This window comes from Diceros bicornis, chromosome 17 (assembly GCF_020826845.1).
Source record: "Diceros bicornis minor isolate mBicDic1 chromosome 17, mDicBic1.mat.cur, whole genome shotgun sequence".
Classification (NCBI taxonomy): domain Eukaryota; kingdom Metazoa; phylum Chordata; class Mammalia; order Perissodactyla; family Rhinocerotidae; genus Diceros; species Diceros bicornis.
In genome coordinates, this window is record NC_080756.1 from 48,914,223 (window position 1) to 48,936,751 (window position 22,529).

The window sequence follows — 22,529 nt, forward strand, 5'->3', positions numbered from 1 at the left end:
ATAAGGATGGTGATCATGAGGCATCTGGTCATGACCGCCTGTATTAAGGTCTAGTGCGTGCATAGATCTTCCTTCACATGGCAAAGAGACTTGATCATGGTATTTACTCTTGTTGCTGCCCTGAAAAGAGAACAAGCAAACTTCTTGCAGAGCAGGATTGGATCCAGGGACTATTCTAGGGAGGAACTGGCAAAGGAATACACCAAAGAGAGAGGCCAGCTCAGTTTTGCATTAGGGTCTGAATCTTAGGGCTTAAAGGGAGATCACCCGTCTCTTGCTACTCGAAGTGTGATCTGAGGATCAGCGGCATCAGCATCACTGGGGCGCGTGTTAAAAATGCCAAATCTCAAGCCTCACCCAGAGAGTAGGGTAGAGCAGATCTTCTGCCTGTACTTCCCAAGATAGTGATATTACCAGCAAAGCCTGCTTTTTACCCAGATCCCCAGGTGATTCGCTAGCACTTTCAGGTTTGAGAAGCACTGGTCTAGTCCCGTGGTTCTTGCGTCACCTGCAAAAACTCTGGCTAAGTGGTCATCTGGGCTCTGCCTAATCAGTTCAGGGACAGATAGCCAAGGTCAGCTGGCAGATGAGAATGATCCTTTTGTTTTTCTTTTTAGATTAGGCTGGTTAGGCAGGTAAGTGGACATAAGCGAATAGATTGCCGTGCTTTAATTTGCAAGGGCAGGTCAGCTGTTAGAGTTACCCTTTAAAACAGCTCATCTTTATAGCAAATGGACTGCTTACAAGGTTTGGAGGAAGCAAGAAGAGGACTTGCGTATGTGATTCTGTGTCCATTTAGCTACATTCCATAGTCTATCTAGGATTAGGAAAAATGCACCATTATTGTGTGTAAGTAGTATTAATGCAAATTAGTTGTCATCAATTAATCTGTGTACTTACTGTTTAAATGGCCACATACTCTTTCTCATAAGATGAACAAATTGATGCTAGCAGTGGTTCCCAAACTTCAGCATGCATCAGAACCACCCGCGAGCTTGTTAAAACAGATTACTAAGCCCCACTGCCAAGGTTTTTGATTCAGTTTATGGGGTGGGAACTGATAATTTGCATTTCTACCCATTCCCAGGTGATGCTAATGCCGGGTTATGGAAATAGTAGTATCAGATGAGTTATTAGCACTTCAGGAAATATCTAGACCCTTATTATCTGATATCATACTCTGACAATATAGAATATAGGGCCAAATTTCAGCAACCCACAGTCATGGGAAACAGAGTCCCTGGGACCAACTTAAATACAGGAATAATCTAACAACATTCTCTGAGACCATTGATTTCAAGCTGCTGCTTCTCAAACCTACATCTGAGTTGCTAACAAGCAATGTTAATTTGCCTCATTTTCCATTCTTCTCTTAGTTTCTACCCACCTCTGAGGGCAGATAGATACTTCTAGTTGACCACGGTCTGTTTAATGTTGAAATCACAAGTGTCTACTGGTTGGCAGGTGGCTCCACTGGCTAACGTGGCTGAGACATTCTGAGCACGGGGGCTGGCTCTGAGCTGTGCGAAGACCTTCCATGTCATTCTAGTCCTGAGTGTGGTCATGAGCTCTACGCCACATTTATGCCCTCATCACCTATAGGCTCACATCCACGATTTCACTAGAGAGTTATACTGTGGGAAGACCCAAGATCCTTTAACTCTTGGAACACCTCTGTCCTCAGTGAACTGATAAATCTTCAGCACAGCACAGAACCCAAGCATCTCTGGTTGGGGTTCCTTCTGGCAAATTTCTGCCCCTGCGGCAGCTGCTCAGTTTGGAACTGTTTGCTCTGACCTTCCTGGTGCCGCTTGTCTGAAGACTGCCTGCAGACTGCTGTGACACGGGATTCCTGCCAGGGAAAAACCATGACTGCACTTTCTATCATAATTGAGTGGACACAGGATTTACTCCATTGCAGCACCTTGCCTGTCTGACTTCATTTCATATTATTAAAAACAGAGACTTGAGGTTTTTTTTTTTTATAAAAAATTTATTGAGATGATGCAATTATAGGCTTTTCTTTAAAAATTATTTGCAACTCACTGGCCCTGAGAAAAGGCATTTTTTTTTTGTTTTTTCTTTTTTGTTACATTCATTTGATTCAGTCCCTTATAAACCCCACACCTCATAAACAACAAGAGATTAGAAATTAAACCGAAAAAAAAAAAAAAAAGAAATTCTAGATTCGTCCTGGTTTGCAAGTAGGTGGTTGCAGTCACAAAGAGAAATCTTCAAGAACGTTCACTTGGCATGTGTGAAAGATTCAGGGAGTTGGTAGTTGTTTAGTGTTGATGCAGATGGGGCCAAAAGAGTGTCAGGTTAGTCTCCTGTGGTTTTTAGACAGGCAGGGATTATTGCCTCCTCCCTCCCATGGGCTTCCTTGTGTCACCCCCTTCATTCCAGGTTTCTGCTGAGAAGAGGAGCAGGCTGAGTGGGTGAGAGCTAACTAGCACCGAAGGCTTGGGCAAAGAAAACTGCCCTTGTTCTTTGTGTATTTTCCCAAATCTTTTATCTTCAGCTTCCTGGCTGGGAATGGGTCAAATGGGGGTATGGCCGGGCTGAATCCCAGTCCTAATTCTGTCCCTGGCGTGCTGTCTGCTCCTAGGGCAACCCCTCTGATACGCAGGTTTCCCTTCAGCAAAAGGGAGTTAATGTTTCAAAAATGTATTCCGAGTTGGGTCCCAGGCAGTGAAAGATGGGGATGGTGGTTACTTAGTCATTTAGGTAAATCCTGTCATAGCTGTTTAAGTTTCAGCTAAATCTACATTCTGATTTGGACAAGCTCTCAGTGTAAAAAGACAATGGGTCAGAGGGTTCCAAACATACTGTTGAAAGGAGAAACTCCGTCAGTCTGTTATTCCTCTTTTCCTGTGGGGACCCCCTAAAAGGATCTGGAACTTTGGAGCTGCTGCCTTAGGCAAGACCACCTTGCCTTGGGACAAAAAGATCTTAGAGATAACATTGCTTCCCTACAGCCAGTCCAATGACCGCTGCTTTCTTCTGGTGGAGAGGAGGCCACCTGGCAGGGAGAAGAGGCTAGAGAATTTCAAGATACAGGTGAGCCCGTCTGCCCAGGACACAGCTCGAGGATGCTCTCCTCCTGAGTGCTCTTCTGCCTTTTCCTCCCCTGATTTCTGATCTTGCAAGCCAACAATTCCCATGACAGCAGCAGGGGAAGGCCAACTATTGGTGTCACAGATGTGCTTTTAATTTGGTTCCAGGTGACATTTTCATCACCCCCAGTACTTAGTGTTGCAGTGAGGAATGTCATGCTAGATTCTGCAGTAGAACAGAAACTCACAGAGGGCAGGGATTTGCACCTGATTCATCTTTGAATCCCTCAGTGTCGGGCACGTGCTTCATCATGCTTTGCTAAATTGAATCTGAAATCTTTGGGGTATGTGGTGTCTAAATACTGTATCCCTGGTGTCAGCACTGCCCAGGTATTCTCTCAAAGAACAAACGAGGAGGACTTTTGCCATTAAGGGAATCAACAGAAAATCATTATTGGTAATATCGGATGGGAAATAAAGACTCCATTGGAATTAGCACATTCTATTTTTTCTTCAAGTGGCTGAAGGTGTGATCCTTAGCCTTACATATTCTTATAGGATACTACTTTAAATACAGAAATACTTGGGGCAAAAGGGAATTTCCCTCCACAATTCAACTGTAAGATTCTTTGAACAGTAAGAACCTGAGTCCTTACACCTGGGTCAGTGAACAGAAGGAGATGTCCTAATCTCAGAAAAGAGCAACATCATGCCCTGTTCTCTGATTTCAGGCTCACACAAAGGTCTTCAGTGAAAATCCACCCTTTCTCTCCAGCTCTTGAACTCAATGGCTTTCACAACACACCAGGAATTTGGCTTAATCTCTCCATGTGAGATACAACATCAGTCACCTTAGAGGCTGGAAAATGCATCCAGTGTGTGCTGCTGGACACTCTTGAAGACATCTGTGGCGTGCTGGGATCCAGCTGCATTTCATTACCATTCCAGCAGGTTGAGACCAAACCCTTCATGAGGGACCCTCTAGGGACCTCACTGCAAGCCCAACATTACAGAAGGTAGGTAGGGGGAGGGTGTGACAGTGGGGAGAGGCTGGCCACCTCCATGTGTCTATCTGCAGTCTGATAAGAGGCAGGAACAGGGCAAGACTGAACAGCCTTGATCAGCTCCTCAATTCCAGTGTCCTTGAATCAGAAGTCAACCTACTTGTCCCTCCCTCCTCCCAGGCTGGTGTCCTTGTCAGTTCTCCCATCTGTGTGCCCCCAACCCCTATGTACCTGACTCCACTCAGAAATGGCTTGAGGAGATGCCCGGGGGTCTGGCAGCTTCACTTGGGAACTGCTGCTGACAGCGCACACAAGTACCCTGGGAGCCGGGAGATGCTCACCCAACCGAGTCCAGGAAACAGAGAAACGAGGAGCGCGTGCTTTGTAAGGCAGGTCTCATCTTTTAGATTAAAAAAGACTGTACTCCTAATAGTGGATTCTGAAGCTATATTGAAAGAGTCCATTCAGATGGCCAGAAAAAAAATCTAAAACAGCTCTCCAAAAATATTTGCTATCATCAAAAGTACTAAGGGGTGGCACTTTCCTCATTTTAAGACACTATTGACCTTATTTTGAGGTGAAAAAGAGCCACGAATGGGTCCATTCTGAAACACAGCTAGGGAAGAAGGAAAGAAGGAAAGTTATGTATCTGAGGAATTTCCTGTCTGCCCAGGCTGGGCTGACACCGGTAGGAACTGAGACTGCACACCAGGATCCTCCTCTCTCAAATGCCCTGTGTCCTGTGGGGACCAGGAAACTTTAAAAAAAGGCTGGAAACTGAAAAAAAAAATTAGGTGAGGGCATGAAACTGACCACAAGGTGGCCTCTGGGATGGAGTAGAAGACCCTTCCTTCCTCACTAGCCTTAAAAACCAATAAATCCCCATGATAGAAGATTTTTCACCCAGTTTCTGGACCATCGAGCCTGTGTGGTCTTTTTGTATTTCCACTTTGGAGTACTTGCAAGCTAATCCCAAGGTGCTGGGGTCTTCCAAGCTATTTGGAAGCCCCCATCATTATCTTCCATCCTTATCTTCCGCTCTGTGGCACCACCAAGCCTGTGGTTCTCACAGCCATGTCAGGGGCTGGACCAGCACTCATCTTTCTGGAGGACAGCAGCATCTGTGACGTTTCTGGCCTTCCTCCAGTGGGTAGCCAGATGCCGGGATGTGGGTTTGATTTTGTGGTGCTGGCCACAAAGCACCCAGGCCACTGATTCTGTTTGCCAACAACTCCCAAGACTCTCCAAGAGGCTGGCCTCTGCTGAAGGGCATCTGAAGCGCCACAGCAGGGGGGGAGGGGGCAGGGGAGGCAGGGAAGGAGCAGGAGCGAGAGAGAGAAAAAGAGAGCTCTCTTTTTCACTTTATCCTTTTTAAAAGCATCTTTTTATCCCCCCCAGCCAAGACCCAACAGCAACAGGAACAAACCCGATCCACGCGGCAGGATAAAGAGGAACCTGAACCCTTTTGCAAGTATTCTTTCCTGACCAGCTGGGCTTGCCGCACTTCGTGAGATTTGCAAAAAATATATATATATAATAGATATATATTTCCATAGGAAAACAACCTCGATGTCTTCCCCTGTATGAATGCTGAAAAGTCAAACTGCATGTTCTTAAAAAAAACAAAAACAAAAACACCATGAAACTAACAACAGGTGGAAGGGTGAGGGTGAGGAATTACAGATGGAGAGATTCCCAGTGGGTAGGAAACGTGAAACTCGAGTCCCGGGCTCGTGCCCTTGGCCAGAACTCCAGCCCCGCCTTTGCTGGCTGGTTTGTCTAAGGTGCTCTGGGGTCCCTCCTGGTACGCAAGAGAAGCGTCACTCCCATTTCGGGGTCTCTTCCTTCACTCTCCTCAGCCCGCCTGCTCCATCACGCCTCCAGCAATCCTGGTGGGCAGGGCTTCCCTCGGCTGCCGGCCCGCGGAGGTTGGGGGTTGGTTCCTTCAGCATTCATCTTCCTGGTATATTTGTTCATCCAGCTCCTGGGACTCAAGGTGCTCCAGACGGTCTGTTCGGCCACTCATGATTTCATCTGGGGTTTTCATAAACCTTTGGAAGAAAAAATGGAGGAGTAAAGAGATGACATTTACCTAAAGTTGACTTCACCAGAAATCTAACCTAGAAAAAGAAAGGCCCATCATCTCACGCAGCTGGAGAGCTACCAAACCCAGCCATTGATGCTAACTTAGCACAAATTAGAAAAAGGTGCTCCTTCCTCTGACTGCCTGAAAAATGGCAAAATAACTATAAAAAAGTCTAGGATGACTGTGTGGTAGAGAGCGCCCCTTGAAGCTGTGTCGTGCATTCCTGCACGACCATACGAGGGAATCCTGGTACAGCTCACTTACCTGCGTTTCTTATTTTTAGAGAGTTAGATTTTACCAAGACCCATGAGAGCTGTACATGCATTTCCAACCTGGACCGTGAGTCCAGGGAATGGTATTCAAAACTTGAATTTAACTCGAAGGATACAATTAAATGCTGCACGGAAAATTTTGATAAAAGGGCAAGTTAGTAGTGCTTTTGGAAATTAGAAAGGCAAAAAGAAAGAGAATGTTTTTCAGTGTTATCACTGACCCACCCAAAACACTGGCAATTAATCCCCTTTAGTCTATCATCCTTTGCAGCTAGGTGCACACAGCAAGCCTCACCTTGTTCATTGGGTTCACTTGGAAATAACATCAGTGACCTGTTTCGACCACTATTTACATGGTGCAGGAAGGCAGCCTGGATGCAAATGTCCTGCCCTTACTGTGGGAGTGCCCTTTCCACAGCCCCACTCTGCACACCTTCCCCTTCCCATATACTCTGCCCTGCACCAGATGAACTGTCTTAGGACACACATTTTCTCTCATCACTCTATGTTCAAAAGCCTATGATGACCACTTATCAAGTCAAGGATACACTCTTTGGCCTGCCCATCAGTGCCCTCTGTCATCTCTAACCAGTAAACTCTTGTTTGCCACTATTTGCTAGCAAGAACCTCCACTCCAGTTGGGCCAGTCTTTTTTCTTCTATAAATCATGGCTCATGCCCTCCTCCAAACTTTTAGCTTTGCCCTTATTTGGAACCTCTTTACTTCTTTTGCTGAGCCCTACTCATTCTCTGAGCTCTGCCTCATCATCAAAGAGCTGCTTAAAGGCACCAGTCCATACTGAAATCTTCCTTCCTTAATGCCCATAAATATTGTAAAGAGTACCCACAATTTAACACTTCACTAGAGTACACACTGGGTTTTATACCAAGAAGCCTTCATTTTGTGGCAAGTCTGGCTTCCAACACTCATTTCCTCAAAAATGACTAATCTCTCCCCCAAGAGAACTATTCTTTCCTTTTATCTTGTTGAAAATCACTATTGGAAGCCTATGAACCTTTCAACTACTCCGACTTTTCTTTTCTGCCCATTATTGCTGAACTTCTCAGGCTGTATGATCTGGAGCATCTGCAGTCCGTCTTCTGCCTTTATCCCCTAGCTAAAACTTCTTCCTCCACATCTGAAGTCACTAATAATCCCTCTAGGCCAAGTCCACAGACATGCTATATTTTGCCCTTCAAACGACCCCTTTCTTCTTTTGACTACTTTTTTTATATTAAGCTTCTGATATTCCATACCAGGCTTGGCAAGAAAAGCCTCTATAAGGAATAAAACAGAATTATATAAAATACAACCCTCTGCTTTCTAGGAGCTTATGATCTAGTTGTGAGGAGAAGGACTTCACACATATAGCCATTAAAAATGCAAATCACAATGTGGTTTAGGGCCAAGAGAACCCAAGAGATGATGAAAGAAGATATCTGTGTGTGTTTGAGCAGTTGAAGAAGGCCTCATAAAGGGCATGGACCTTTATGGTCCACAGAGATGGACACAGAGGATATACATATTAAAAAAGCAAAAGTTAAAGGGATATATGTTTCTGGCACAGGAAATCATATTAGTGTTGTAGGGCAGCTGGCAGTGTGTATGATGAATTCGGGAGGCAGGAGCGTGGACCAGAGGTAGAAGATTGTTTAATCAATCTAGATGTGAATCATGAAGTCTAGACATCAGCCTTCATTGCAGGGAAGCAATAATAATGCTTTTGCCTTTCTTTCATCTTCCAAATCTCATGAAAGTGCTTGTCATTGGTAGACTCCAACCTGGAACCTGCTGGTAAGAAATCTTGGGAAACGTGTTTCCCAGGCTTCTAGCCCCTGCAACATAGAATGGCGTGGGAATGGTGCTGAAGAGCCAATGGGCAATCCAGCACAATGACTGACTTGGATATAGGAAGAGTCAAAGATAACTTTAGTGTCAAGGTTGGTTGCTTAAAACAATGGTGATGTCACTGATGAGTAACAAGAATGCTGGAGGTGAGAGGTGACTTCTAGTATGTGAAGGTCTATCTTGAACGTTTCATGTCTGAGATACTAATGTGATATCTCAGTGGACACGTCCTGTAAGAAGCTCTTGGAAATTCAGATTTGGAATTTCAGGGAGATTTTACAGCTGGATATAGAGATTTGAGTCTAATCATTGAGTTGATAACTGAAGCTGTGTAATGGGATCAATTCATCCAGGAAAAAGGTGTAGGAGCCAACGAGGAAGTTTAAGGTGAAGGATGAAGAGAAGGCATCAGCAGAGCCAGAGAAAGGAGGGTTCTTTTTTAACTTCATTCCATTCTGTTTTCATTTCTTGAACAGCCTTTTCTGGTTCTTTTGAAGATTTCAATTGTTTTTACTATGCCTAAGTTACCACACCTTCCCAGTGCTAAAGCCCAGATTCTCGGCTCTTTCTACTAAGTTCTTATCCCAGTGAGCTCCTCTGCTCATCCATACTGTCATTTTCTACTTGTATACAGATAATTCCAAATCCACATCTCCAGCCCCATCTGAAACTCTTTTCTGTCCCACCTGACAAAACCCACAACCTAAGGTCGTGTTTGTTGATCCCACCTTCTCCCAACCTTCACTTGGTCTCACCATGTCAATTACCACCAGTGTCAGAGGTCTACTTCTACCTCTCCTGATTCGTCCTTTAGATCCCTTCTTCTTCCTCTTCTAATTCTTTCTCGTCTCTTGCATAGTACTTGGAATCACAATCTATGTGGTAGGTTAAATCGTTGGAACTCATTAGCTGTGGGGAATTCTGGAAAGAGGAATGACTAGTGCAGCAGCTTTCAGACTTTTCTGATTATTATGCATTGCAAGAAAACATTTTATATCATGACTCATCTCACACACACACACCCACCCACCCACCCCGGAACCAAATTTTCATGAATCAACAGTCACTCTTAATTCATGTGATATAGTCTGATATTTTTCATCTTTATCCTATCCTATTCAATTCTGTTCTATTACATTAAAAAAAGTTGTGACTGACTCATTATTTCATGATTTACTAATGGGCCATGACTGCAGTTTGACACTGGTTCAGAAACTAGCTTACAGGGTTGGGAACCTGGAGTCCAGCTTTAATTCCTTGCTTTGCCATTGACAACATTACTTGGGTTGCTCCCTTTAACTACACTGGATGTTAGTACGAGATAATACTATTTAATCATTGCCTTATTTTAAAGGTGAGTCAGACTGTGTTTATTTAGTTTTGGCTTTACTACAGGACAGACATAAGTAAAAAAAATTTTTCTTTCTTAAATTCTAACAAACCAGCACCTGGTATCCAATTTGTAGCAATGAGGTCTTTGAGTATCAGACAGGCAGGTAGAGATCTTAACAGTCTCCCTCCTCCCTCTTATTTAAAGAAAACAATATCCTCCCGAAAGAAGGAAAGGAGAAAGAGGAAATGCTACCTGAACAAAAGCCTTTGTCCTGGCTCCTTCCTGATAATGTTTAGTTTGTAGTAGTGGCGCAGGGCTCTGGACATTTTCTCATAGGTCATGTTTGTTCTGTTCTGTTTGTTCAAAGGAGGAAGAGAGAAAAAAAGCACAAAGATACAATGAAATGAACCTGAGAAAAGGCGCTGGGGGAGCTATTAAAATAAAAGCTCTCAGCTGCTCCTGTGGCCCTGCCGTTCAGGAAAGCTACCTGCGAATGTGCTGGCTTCCAGGCCCTAGTTCCCACCCTTTGCTTTTCTATACGCCACCATCGCCAAGATTTCTCCGAAGGTGAATCACCCTTTGTCAGAAGCCTTGGAGCTCTGGCTCATAAAGCGTATCCCACAGCAACCTCCCTTGTTTCCTTTCCCAAGACTGTGGCTCTGCTATGCCCGAGGAATTTCCTGCAGATCCCCCTATCTGTGGGTCATCCTTCACCTTCTGACCCACACAGAGTTTCTTTTTTTTGTTGCAATGACCTTTCTCAAACTGTGTTTCTGGTTTGTCATTTTAAGGAAGAGATTTTTTTTGTTTAAATTCCTGTTGTGGAAGCAAGAATACAGTGGTTCTGAGCCCTGGGGCTATGGCTCAACGTGGGAGTTGCAGAGGGATTTTTCTCAGTGACTCACACATTGAAGTGTCTGTCAGTGGGGCCTTGCCATATTTGGGCAAGGCCTGCATTAGGTCCTCCTCAACAGGGCCGGAGCGACAGCTGCCCTCCTCGAAGGGGGCAGCCAGGGCAGAGCTTGGCTGTGCCTCTTCTGTCCCCTCTCATTCCGCTGACCTGGCATTGTGCCACCAGGGTGCCTTGTCACCTCTGTCCCACATCGACCTGTCTGTGGTTGGGCCTGAATCTTGGTTACTCACTTTTTTAAAGTAGGAATACAGATTTATTAATTTAAATTTTTTTTGCGGGGGGGGGACTTTTGGCTCTATTTATTTTATTTTATTGTGGTAAGAACTGTTAACATGAGATCTACCCTCTTAAATTTTTAAGTGCATCATATAGTAGTGTTAACTATGGGTACAATGTACAGCAGATCTCTAGAATTTACCCATCTTGCTTCATGGAAACTTTATGCCCATTGATTAGTAACTCCCCATTTCCCCCTGGCCCCAGCCCCTGGCAACACCATTCCACTCTTCGATTCAATGAATTTACCTATTTTAGATACTTCATATAAATGGAATCAAGCAGTATTTGTCCTTCTGTGACTGGCTTATTTCACTTAGCATAGTGTCCTCAAAGTTCATCCATGTTACATATTGCAAAATTTCCTTCTTTTTAAGGCTGAAGAGTATTTCACTGTATTATATACCACAGCTTCTTTATCCATCCAGCCATCAATGGACATTTCGGCTGTTTTACCCATTTATTACATCTACACATTTTAACAGTTTTCCTAACTATAAAAGACTTTATCTTTTAAATTCCATTCCGTCTTCTCAGTGTGGAAAACTGGGGGGTGATCATACTTCTTGCACTGTTTGCATTTAAAGGGGATGTTTGAAAGTCAGAATATAAGTATTTTCTATGTAGAAAAGGGCTATTGCGAACATGGGAATTTCTAACTGAGCAGAACAGAAGCGGCACTTCCCAAAGCTCCCCTGTGAGTCATAGAGTCCTGGAGCACTTCCCTGTTACCCAGTTCCTAACGACGCGTGGGTGGCAGGGCCAGGTCAAGGGGACACGAGTGAGGGTTACTCATAACGCAGCCCCATCAGACCGGGACATGCTGAGTTAACTGGCACCTGGCACCAGTAACAAATGGAAAGGGGCATCTTTATTATCTCCTTCCCTTTGCAACTGTCTAAGTGTTTGCCCAGTGAGGAATAAACTAAATAATGATGGGAAGACTTAGGAAGCAGAAGACAGACAATTTATCTTCCAACCCAGGGCTAAAGGCTTGCGTTTGGCACTAGTTTACAGAGCAAATATCTGGGGCCCTTTTACCTTATGGTTTCCCCACAGTCGAGCCAGTCCATTGGGATCCACTATCCGGAATATTTTGGATTCTTTGTCCTCCCATCGGATGAAGTTTTCGTACCGGCTGTCAGAAAGCAACTGATAGACGTAATCCCAAAGCAGTCTACAGTCTACAGGGGAGAAGGGCAAGAAAACACTGTTGAAAAGGTTCCTTGTGCAGGCACTAAGAACAAGAATCAGCAAATAACTGAGTACCCGCTTTTGCCCACTTTGGATTGATTGTCTAACCTCCTCGTTTTACAGTGAGGAGACTACGGCCCAGAGAGACCTGTGAGATGGTGTTGGAGAAGGGCAACCTTTGACTTGTGGAGGCCTCAGAGACCATTCAGGCCAAGTGCATCCCTCCACAGACAGGAACACGGTGACCTAGAGAGAGGAAGCGACTTGTCCACGGTCATGACCAATGCCTTGAACTTGAGCAGAGCCCACATGAGAGATGGAGAGCAAGCTCTAACTTCAAATGAGTTGGCTCTGAGAGTGAGCTGAAAGCAGGCCGGCAGGGTGAAAGGGCAGAAAGAGTCCCAGTGCTCCAACAAGAGCAGTGTGGTGTAAAGGGTGGGCTAAAAGATTGCCCTGGTGATGGAGGGTGACATTGAACTCACGAAATTGTGAAGATTGGGGTCGGCTAAAAGATGTCAGACAAAGAAGCGTGACACGTGAAAAACTGTGGGAGAAGAAAAACTATGTGGTTTGGAGACTATGACTGTGGGAACTGTGGCTCGCGTGGTTTCCAGAAAGAATACAGATATTCTCATTACGGCCTACTTTAGAAGTCTTTGAAATTGTTTTATTATAATGGAATCACTGTAGAAAGACACCCAGTGCAAAAAAACTGCTTTCTCCATTTGCAGAACTGATGTTGAGTCATTTGGTCAGACACAGTATTTATTAAGTGAGTTAGTACAGGCCAGGTGCTGTGCTGGGCATTGCCTTTTGGCTGTGCGTTGGCAAATTCAAAGAGAAGGCCAGCACTGCACACCCTTCCCTGGTTCTAGTGCTTTCTGGGTTTGTGCCTAATGGTGCAGGGTTTGCCTTCTAGCAGAGCCTTCATGGGTGGGTGGGGACAGACGTGTACTTTCTAAGCCTAGTTGATGCTGGACTGGCCTCCAGCTGTGAATAAGGGGCCCAACTTCCAGATGTTCACTGTTGATTCTGGGAGCTTTGATAGGCACTAGCCAGAATGGCTAGTAATAAATGATTAATTACTGAAAGCCAAGTATGTGCTCGAATAAATGATTAATTACTGAAAGCCAAGTATGTGCTCGGCACTTCCCAGGCACTATTTCTAATCCTCACTTTCCATGCATTATTTCTAATCCTCGCTATATGTGCATTATTTCTAATCCTCATTTCCCACGCATCCTTTCTAATCCTCTAACACCCGAGGTCGCTGGGATTTGAGCTCCGGGCTCCTGCACTACAGTGTGCTGACTTCCTGAGCTGGGTGAGGCCTGGCACACCTGGGAGGGGAGGGTCCAATCCAGACTCAGAATATTTTAGAGCCAACACATTCACCACCCAGGGAACAAAACAAACCCTTCTCTGGAGTATGTTTATGAGGGGAATTGAGTCAGGTCACCTTGGGCAAGTTTCTTCCATGTCCCTGAGGTTGTTTCCTCATTTATGAAACGAGAATAACACTTACTTTACAAGATTATTGTATTAGCGATAATGCGAGTGAAGAGAAGTAATGAAAATAACATCAAGGGCATTTACTGGGTGCTGTTTGCACGCACTGTGCTGTGTGGGCTATAAGCATGGCTGCGTGTGACCCTTACGACACCTCAGGAGGCAGGTGCTCCTGCTATTCCTACTTTATCGACAAGGAAGCTGTGGCTTAGAGGGTTTGGTAATTTACTCAGAGGGCACAGCTCCTGAGTGACACGTGTAGGATTCCAGGCTCTGCGTGACTCCGAAGCTTGTGCTACGCCACACTTCCTGATGCAACTTCCATTCTCAGAGAAGCTGAGGTATACATTTGTAAAAGTTTAGGACTTTCCAGAGCAAGGTTTAACTCTGTGTGGTGCGTCCTTTGTGCAATCTGGCTTTCTCTCTGAACACAGAAGGAACTGGCATAAAATGTGGCATTTTTCAGGAGGCTTCATCTTTCAAGGAACCACCATTAAACTTAAAATGACCATAAATCTTTAGTGTCCCTTGTGAATCCTTTTTTCCCTGATTATCTGTGTCTAAAAGTTAATGTGATGTGTGATTTATTCTGTTTTGGAAAAGGACAAGTGGTCTTCTTCTTAAAACAATGACCCTATGATCTTGGAGTTTGAACCCCATTCTAACCGAAGCTACCAGCCACTTCTATTCCCTCCTACCTGCCCCTGTGTGCAAGAGGGTGGGCTGAGGAGGGGGAGGAAAAAGAGGACCAATCCTAGCATTATAAGTACCTTGAGAAGTCAGTGTTACACTACTGCAGCCTGAGAATAATCTAGCTCATTTTTAAGGCACTTGTAAGAGGGTGAACCTAGTTTCTAGGCAAAGCAGTGAAGTAGGCAAAGAGTCTTAACCCTTCTTGCTACCTCCTGGTCTTGCAACATTTTTACTACAAATGGAAAATAGAGAATAGAGCTCTGGCTAAATTGTCCAATCTTCAAATAGCAGGTACATTTTAATTTCCCACAATCTCTTCCAACTGGAAAACATCTGATAAAACCAAATATTATCATATAAAATGCCAGTAAATTTAGGAGGAACAAAGGGGTTTGTGTCTAACTCCTCTGCTGTTTCCCTACAGAGTTACAATCACTTTTACCACAAAGAGGCTTGATGATACCTTTGGAGTCATCTGGATTGGGAATATGATTCTCTAGAGTGTTCTTTTTAATAAAATTTAATAATAAAAAAACTATCTGGTTGTCTTTCGTAGTTTGATAGAAAGAAATTTTGCACATATGATAGTGAGCAACATATAGGCACTTCTCTCACCTCTAGCCCACCTGGAGCTAAAACTTAAGGGGATGGTTCTCCTCTCATCCCCATCCCCAACTGCACAAGGAATTTCACTTTCATTGTTTTTGTTGCTTCTCTTTTACTGCCTTGGTACATTCTATTTCTCATAAATAGTGAAATGAGAACTAGACCATTTCTCCAAGTAAGGGCTTAACCAGCACTGGAGTACCATGTTGGTTTTTCAGAGACATCAAAGTGGGACTTTCATGTAAACCATTTACTAAAAAAGATCTAGAATTTTATCTGCTCTTTGGTTGGTAAATGAAGGGCAGAGCTTACTAGAGAACAGACTTTATCCATAAGTTTCAAGAACACTTGTATCTTGCAAACTTTTCCTTTTCATAAATGTGAAAATAACCCCAAACAAGCTGCCAGTTGATCATTTTAAATGACATTTAATCCAGCAAAGCCAACTTTAGTTGAGTAATAAAGATATGTTGACATTCAAGACATACTGAATTACTCAGTCACTAACGAAGGTAGCAACAGGAATTCTGTGGCATAAAGTAGTTGTTTCAAGCTCAGAGTGTAAGTGGCTTTTATAACACTATTGATTGTTTTGTTTCTTTAGTTAAAAATATGCCAGATGATAAAAATAAATGCCTGACCACACAAGTTCTTTTTTCTTTTTTTTACAATTGAAGCTCAAGTCATAGGAGTTATTTTTGTTTTTAAGATTTCAATTGAATAAAAGGCACATCCTTTTTAGTTCCCTGGATCCTCTGGAGGCCGTGACCACAGCCCACCTGCAATTTTTCAGCTTTGTCGAAATCCATGTCTGCACAGATACACTATTCTTTGATCACCAATGAAAATGCTTAATACTATATAAATAAAACTCACCAAACTCTATAAACAAAAGTTCATCTCATTACAAAACACTTGAATATGCATGTGAAGGACAATTTATGTCACAAAGTATTCATTAATTTTAAATGCGTTTCTCTTAAAGAGCCTTCTATAGCAAGGCATGTGGGTATTTTAAACAAATGTCCATGATTTGGATTGTCTCTTCCATGAGATGAAGTTTACGAAAGGGTTTAGCTGAAGTGATATGCCACTTTCACCTGCAGAAAGAGAGTGTCCTCTCTCTCATTGAGTGAGGGACTCTGGGTATCTGTGGCTAAAAGGCATTGTAAAAAATCCCTCCTTGGGCTGGCCCCGTGGCTTAGCGGTTAAGTGCGTGCGCTCCGCTACTGGCAGCCCTGGTTTGGATTCCAGGCACGCACCGACGCACCGCTTCTCTGATCATGCTGAGGCTGCGTCCCACATACAGCAACTAGAAGGATGCGCAACTATGACATACAACTATCTACTGGGGCTTTGGGGGAAAAAAAAAAGGAGGAGGATTGGCAATAGATGTTAGCTCAGAGCTCGTCTTCCGCAGCAAAAAGAGGAGGATTAGCATGGATGTTAGCTCAGGGCTGATCTTCCTCACACACACACACAAAAAATCCCTCCTGTGGTTAGGGAGAAATATTTTCACTCCCACGTCTGTCTCTTACCAGAGACTCACTGTATAAGCTCACTGAGCAGACATTGTAAAAAGAGGGGCAATTCACACATAACCAACATGATTCCTAATGAAAAAAACCATACTAGACAAGACTGACGTTTAAAAAATCTGAGTGGGCAAAGTCATGTTATTGACAAAGGGAATGTTTAATGATGGTGGTTAATTTAAATTTCAGGAAAGCTTCTAAGAAAGTAATGTTATGTTGTTTTAACTGCCCCAATGGAATTTTAAATGAAGGTCTGCAAACCAGAGTTCTGTGGATATAATCACCAAGAAGAGGCTGAGTGTCTCTGTTTCATTTCTTTAAATTTATTATGAAAAATTAACAAATTTATTTCAGGTTCAGCAACAGAACAGGTAAGTAATATGCAAAATAAAAAGTTGCTACTCTGCTTTATAGCGGTGGTTCTAAACTAGGGGCAATTTTGCTCCCTGGGGGGTAATGGCAATGGTTGGAGACAATTTTGGTTGTCACACTGGGTGTGGATGGGTGGAGGATGCTCCTGACATCTAGTGAGTACAGGCCAGGGATGCTGCTAAATATTTTAGAATGCACAAGACAACTCCTTACAACAAAGACTTATTTGGCCCAAATATCAAGAGCGCCAAACTTGAGAAACCCTGCTTATAGAAACAACGGGGTTTACAACACGCAGGGGGGCATCTGCAGCTCATTTTTTTTTTTTTTCCTCCTCAGTTCCAGATCAGCCATTACCTAGAAGCAGAAAGTTGATAAATCCAGTGCAGCCGACCCTGTGTTGATACGCAGAGGTGTGTTTACAACGGGCAATTGCTTGTGCTCTGCTGTGGCTTAGGAAAACAGAAACCATATGTGCACAGTGGCAAGCTGGGGGAGGGAGAAGCTAAGGCAACGATCCACGCTTCCTGGTTTCATCGGGGCAGAGACCACAGCTGCAAACAAGCCTGGACCCTTTCACCTCTGGTTGCATAAGGTGTGGAGCAAGGCTGGGAATCACTGGTATCTGCAACTCAGGCCTTACAGCTGAGATTAAGCCCACAGCTGGGACCTAGTGGTCTAGATTAAGACCACAACTGTCTCAGGTGTGGGGGCAGCCCGGGAATTCGCATCCAGGGACTGCAGGGAGGGAGGGACGCTGCATTACGGTAATGTGTGCCCTTAAACAAACTGGAATTCCCAGTCTCCTCAAGCCGCTTCTATTATTTTCCACCCAGCCACTGGGCTGGTACTGTTTTATCTTTTAAAAATGTTGCCCTGAAACTTCCTTCTCTTCTAGGGCTCTTTGATTTCTCAGTATTTCACAGTGAAAATAAAGGGCAGTGACTCAGAGAGTGTGAGAACTCAGAGCCACTTGGGACCTTCCTGTTGGAATGCAGGACCTTCCCCTCCCCAAGGGTCTCATCCATCTCCTCCAAATGTGGGCAGCGGGCAAAGCCTCAGAGGAGGGGAGAGGGATGCAGAAGTTAATCTCTAAGGAAATAGGAAACCAGGGCCCCTAGAAGCGGTGCACTTTGCAGGCCAGCATCACTTGGAACAAATGCCCCAGACACAGGCTTTCTGAGCCAATGCCTCATGCCAGCTCTGGATGGGCCAGTGCGCTGGCTGTGCCTACAGCTCTCTCCTCACTCTCTGCAGCCCTGGAGTAGAGCAAAGAAAAATGGAGCAGAGGAGGGATACTAACACTTAGTAATTAACCTACTTGTGCTATATATTCACATATTGTCTCATTAGTCCTCAAAAGTGTACAGAAATGGGTATTCTCATTATAACAAGGATAAGGAAACCATGCCTCAGGGACATTAAGCACCTCTGCTTGGGAGACAAGGTCTGGATTCCAATCCTGCTGACTTCCCACTGGCCCACACTGTTCCCCCAGGAACACTCTAGGCCAACTGCTGATCAGGACTCTGGTCCCCAGACCTAAAGGGTTCTGGATGCAGGGCTCTGCAGAGGGTTATCAGCCTGAGATAGTGCAGAAGGACGTGGCTCTGTCAGCTGGTACTAAAACCCTGAGCCCCTCTGGCTTATAGAGACATCCCACAACCCTGTCCTTTCTTTCCTCCAAACAGATATTTACAGACATACGTGTGCGTGCAAGGGCACACACACATGCACACCCCAACTCCTTACCACAAGGGCCCAGAGATCACTCTCATACTAATCCCTTTAGACTTCTCTTTTATGACGTCTTTTTCCCTTCAAGGCTGCTCCTGAGGCTCATTTATAAAAGAAAATAAAAGTCCACGAGCCTCATCTGAAACAATTTCACCACCATTCAATACTGCTGGGGAGGAGGCCAAGATGGAAGCACGAGGGCAGAGTGCAGTGTCGCTCCCTCTGGTCCTCGCAGCCCCCAGGATGAGCCTCCAACTGCTGACCCAGGAGTCTCAGGCTTATTTTTCTTCATCTGATTTAAGATTAAAGGCTTCTAGGATTGAATTTCTGTGCATATAAAACTCATCCAGTCAATAAAACCAAATCAAGAAAGTACATTCTTCTAGTCAGGTGGCAAAGAAGCAATCCAGGAGATGCGATGTTTCTCTGATAATCTTTCTGTTTCTGTTAAAAATGTAACCTTGAGAAATAATAAACATATTTTTTCAATTCCCTTCAAGGATCTGAAAGACTGCCATGATGTGTGTTATAAGAGGGTTGGGACTGAAGAGAACATGAGCTGGGAGAGGATTCTATGTCTTATCTGCTGTGGGATCAACCAACTCATGATATCCTCACAAAGCGTGAAGTTCATGTTTGCAAAGAAAATCGAGAGAATTAAGCACAAGTTGTGAGATGAGCACAAGAAATATTCTCCATGTGGATGGGTCACGGACTTCGAACAACCCAATCTGTACAGACTTCTAAAGTCCCCACTTTCGTGTAGCAAATAAACAGCTACGAATGGATTATAAACCAGTTTGCCAATGAGTCTTGCTTCCTTAGCAGATTTTTGGATTAAGGCCAAGGAAGGGACAAGCAGACAGGAAGTCTGGTAACTCAGGTTTTAATGGAATTGAAGAACTTTAAGAGAAAGCCAAAATGACTTAAAATTTTTCCTTTAAGACTTAGCTGTCTATAGTTAAAATCAAAGCAGGAGCTTAGTTTGTTTGATGGCATAAAGTAAGAGGGATATTGCCTTATGCCAGCTAAGATGCAAAATTTGGCATTTAGAGATGCTGTACTCCATCACCTAGAAAAATACCTGCCATATAGAGATACGTAATAATTTTTGAATAAATGAAGGAATGATTTAACTACATAATTCAAGTATGCAAAGAAACAATTTCTTTTATTTAGTTGTATTTTATTTATGGTAATGATGCTATTGTAACTACTCTGACTGGTCTGCAAACAGTCTACAGCCTGCAGTCTAGAACTTGTCTCCTTTCTTACATCACTTGTTATTGTTCCTTCCACGTCTTAGGCACGCCTCAGCCTCCGAAGTGCAAGTAATTCTCTGAGAGCAGGGACAGCGTTTTCTACATCTGCATCCTACCTTACGCCTGCGATTCCCAGCATACCCAACATATGCGTAAACAATGCTGTAGAACAGGAGCAGCCAACGTTTTCTGGAAAAGGCCAATTAGTAAATATTTTAGGCTTTGCTGGCCATACGATCTCTGCTGCCACGACTCAACTCTGCCACTGCAGCGCAAAAGCAGCCTCAGACAATACTAAGTGAATGGGTGTGGCCGTGTGCCAATAAAACCTGATTTACAAAAACAGGCGGTGGCTGATTTGACCCATGGGCCGGGGTTTTCAATCCCTGCTCTAGAGGCCCGGGTCAGAAGGAAACAAGCGTGTCAGAAAGACCACTGGACGGAAGCTCGAGGCTGGACTTTTGATGTGTCTGCATCTCAGTTGCTTCATCTGTAAAAGGCCCTGCTAGCATTGAAATCATCGAGTTCTAAGAATGAATTTCAATATATACTGACAACACGACTCACGGGATCCCCACTGTCCTCATCACCTTATGCTGCTCACTGCCAACATACTTGCCGGCTGTGAAACACACTGGTGAGACACAGGCCAGAGAAACTTTTGTGGGCTGAGAAAGATGTTAGAAGGTTGACAGATGCTGTCCCCCTCCCCCACACTCCAGCCAAGCAATCCCTTCCCGAGGACAATAAATAGAAAATAAGCACAGCAAGAAGCAACTTGCTGGTTGTTACATACACCATTGGCTATTCAATAAAAAAATAGAACCCAGGGATCTTGTCTCAGTCTGTCTTGTGTCAAACTCTCTCCCATAAATGCCAGCCATTCCCACTTGTTCAACTCAGTAACAGTTCTTCTTATCCTTTGAAAAATATGCGACAACTTTAAAAATAAGCTACGTTATATTTAAATAGATCTAATTTGTGGTTTGTATTTAAACTGTCAACTACCTCTTGAATTTCCTCTGTTGATTATTCTAGTTTTTCCACAAGGTAAATACCTAAGTAAACTATCATAACTTTGCATATCATCTTTAAATTGTATGATGAATCCCAATTTCAGAGATATTAAAAAGTGGGGAAAAAAAAGAATTGATGAATTATGATGGATTTTTAATGGTTTGATTCTTGGATTTATGTTTCTACCTGAAAGAGAAAAACTACACTGGGCCTTATCTTGCTCTGGAGTTTCCTCCATCTGGAATGACCTCTTTTTCTCTAATCCCCACTTGTCCATATTCTAAGCATTCATCTAAGCCCAGCTAAAAGCCAGCCCCCCCTACAAAGCCTTCCCTGACAGCCCCGCTCTGACCTCCTACAGTACTTAACAGGAGTCCTTTAAAGACAACACGCACTGCACTTATAGCTACCTGTTCAGCTCTGTCATGATAAAGATTGTCTTATACCTCCTCGAACACCCCACTCCCACGAAAACAGTACAGTGCCTTAAACACAGAGGGCGTCCAAATGCATTAATCTTAGCATACCTGAGCAAATTATATCTGAACGGATAGGAATTTGGCTTTACTTTTTGATCCACATTCATAAGTAGTGTTTCTATCCATACCCCCCAGCTACGGTATTCATCAGTGCGACATTCAGCAGCGCCTTCATTTCTTTCTGTGCTGTGCTCATTTAACAAGATTAAGGAACTAAGTTTTCTTATCTAATAGCTGCTTTACAGAGATTTGAAGGATTTTAATGGCTGTTCAGTAACGACAGAACTTTACATTGTACATAGGAATCATCCAATGAATGCGACCTCTAATAAACAGAATCAGTTTTACAAGGACCTTAGTAGGTAAAAAGACCCCAGAATGGCTGGGGTGGAGAGACAGGGATGTTCCAAATGAAACAAAGGAGCCTGGAATTGTGATGAGTTCTCTTCAGAGAGTTACAGATTCAAGACTAAGGATTAGATCGTAGACTTTCCAACCCTCTCATTTCACCCCTGAGAAAAACAGTGCCTTTCGGTTAAATTAGCTACTCCTGGATTTGGTTAAATTAGTTAATACACACATCTGGAGATTTTTAAACTTTTGAATATACCATTAGAGCATTAATAATGAATAATTCTAGGCGATTTTATCATACTGAAGGAGTTAATGCATTTCCCCAAAGGATCTGGGCCCTATGATTATTTTACATGAATATTCTGACTTCCTAGAGTCACAAAGAAAAGCACAGATTCCCCTTTTCTGTGTGTTCCTGAGAGAGAGAGGGCATCCATAGGCACCAAGGTCATCACTTGGGTGCAACAATATTTCATAGAGCATCTTACTGATGAGACGACATCCATCATCAAGCAATTCTGACATTCAGGAATAAGATTTAAAGTTGCAGCACAACTTTTAAGAGACCTAATAGTTTAAAACTCACAAACCTACCAAACAAGGGAAAAATTACTCCATAAGTTGAAACGATTTAACTTTCTGGCTCTATGGACTTATCTAAGATTCCTAAGACGTCTGTGGTGAAGACAGCATCACGGAGGAGGCGGACAAGACAGATCTTGATGAGGAAGCCAGGCCCCATGAGGGCAGCACTACAGACGGCAGCCAACGGGGCAGCAAGGGCTGTCCTGCAGACCCTGTCACCCCACCCCTCTTTGCCCTTTGCTTCTCTGGGGCTCAGTTTCCTCTGTGGTTTCCCCTGTCCAGATGACTTTTCCATATAAAACGAATGTAGCAGTTAACCTCCAAGAGCTGTCCTGAGAATTATAAACAAGTAGAAAGTATCTGCAAAACGTCCAGTACTGCTGTACAGACCATGCAAG

General features: G+C 43.8%; 1 protein-coding gene across 4 annotated transcripts in view; it reads right to left on the reverse strand.

Moving 5' to 3' along the window:
• Positions 1 to 2,311: 2,311 nt before the first annotated feature.
• Positions 2,312 to 22,529, reverse strand: part of ETV6 (ETS variant transcription factor 6) — a 219,602-nt gene continuing 199,384 nt past the window's right edge. For 3 of the 4 annotated variants that reach the window (XM_058558751.1, XM_058558748.1, XM_058558747.1), the window contains 3 exons: positions 11,830 to 11,972; positions 9,852 to 9,952; positions 2,312 to 6,111 (listed from right to left, as the gene is read on the reverse strand). In XM_058558751.1, the coding sequence (XP_058414734.1) occupies positions 6,006 to 6,111; positions 9,852 to 9,952; positions 11,830 to 11,972 (350 nt within the window). In that variant the 3' untranslated portion in view covers positions 2,312 to 6,005. The remainder of the gene's footprint in view (positions 6,112 to 9,851; positions 9,953 to 11,829; positions 11,973 to 22,529) is intronic. The other variant, XM_058558750.1, reaches the window with a different exon arrangement.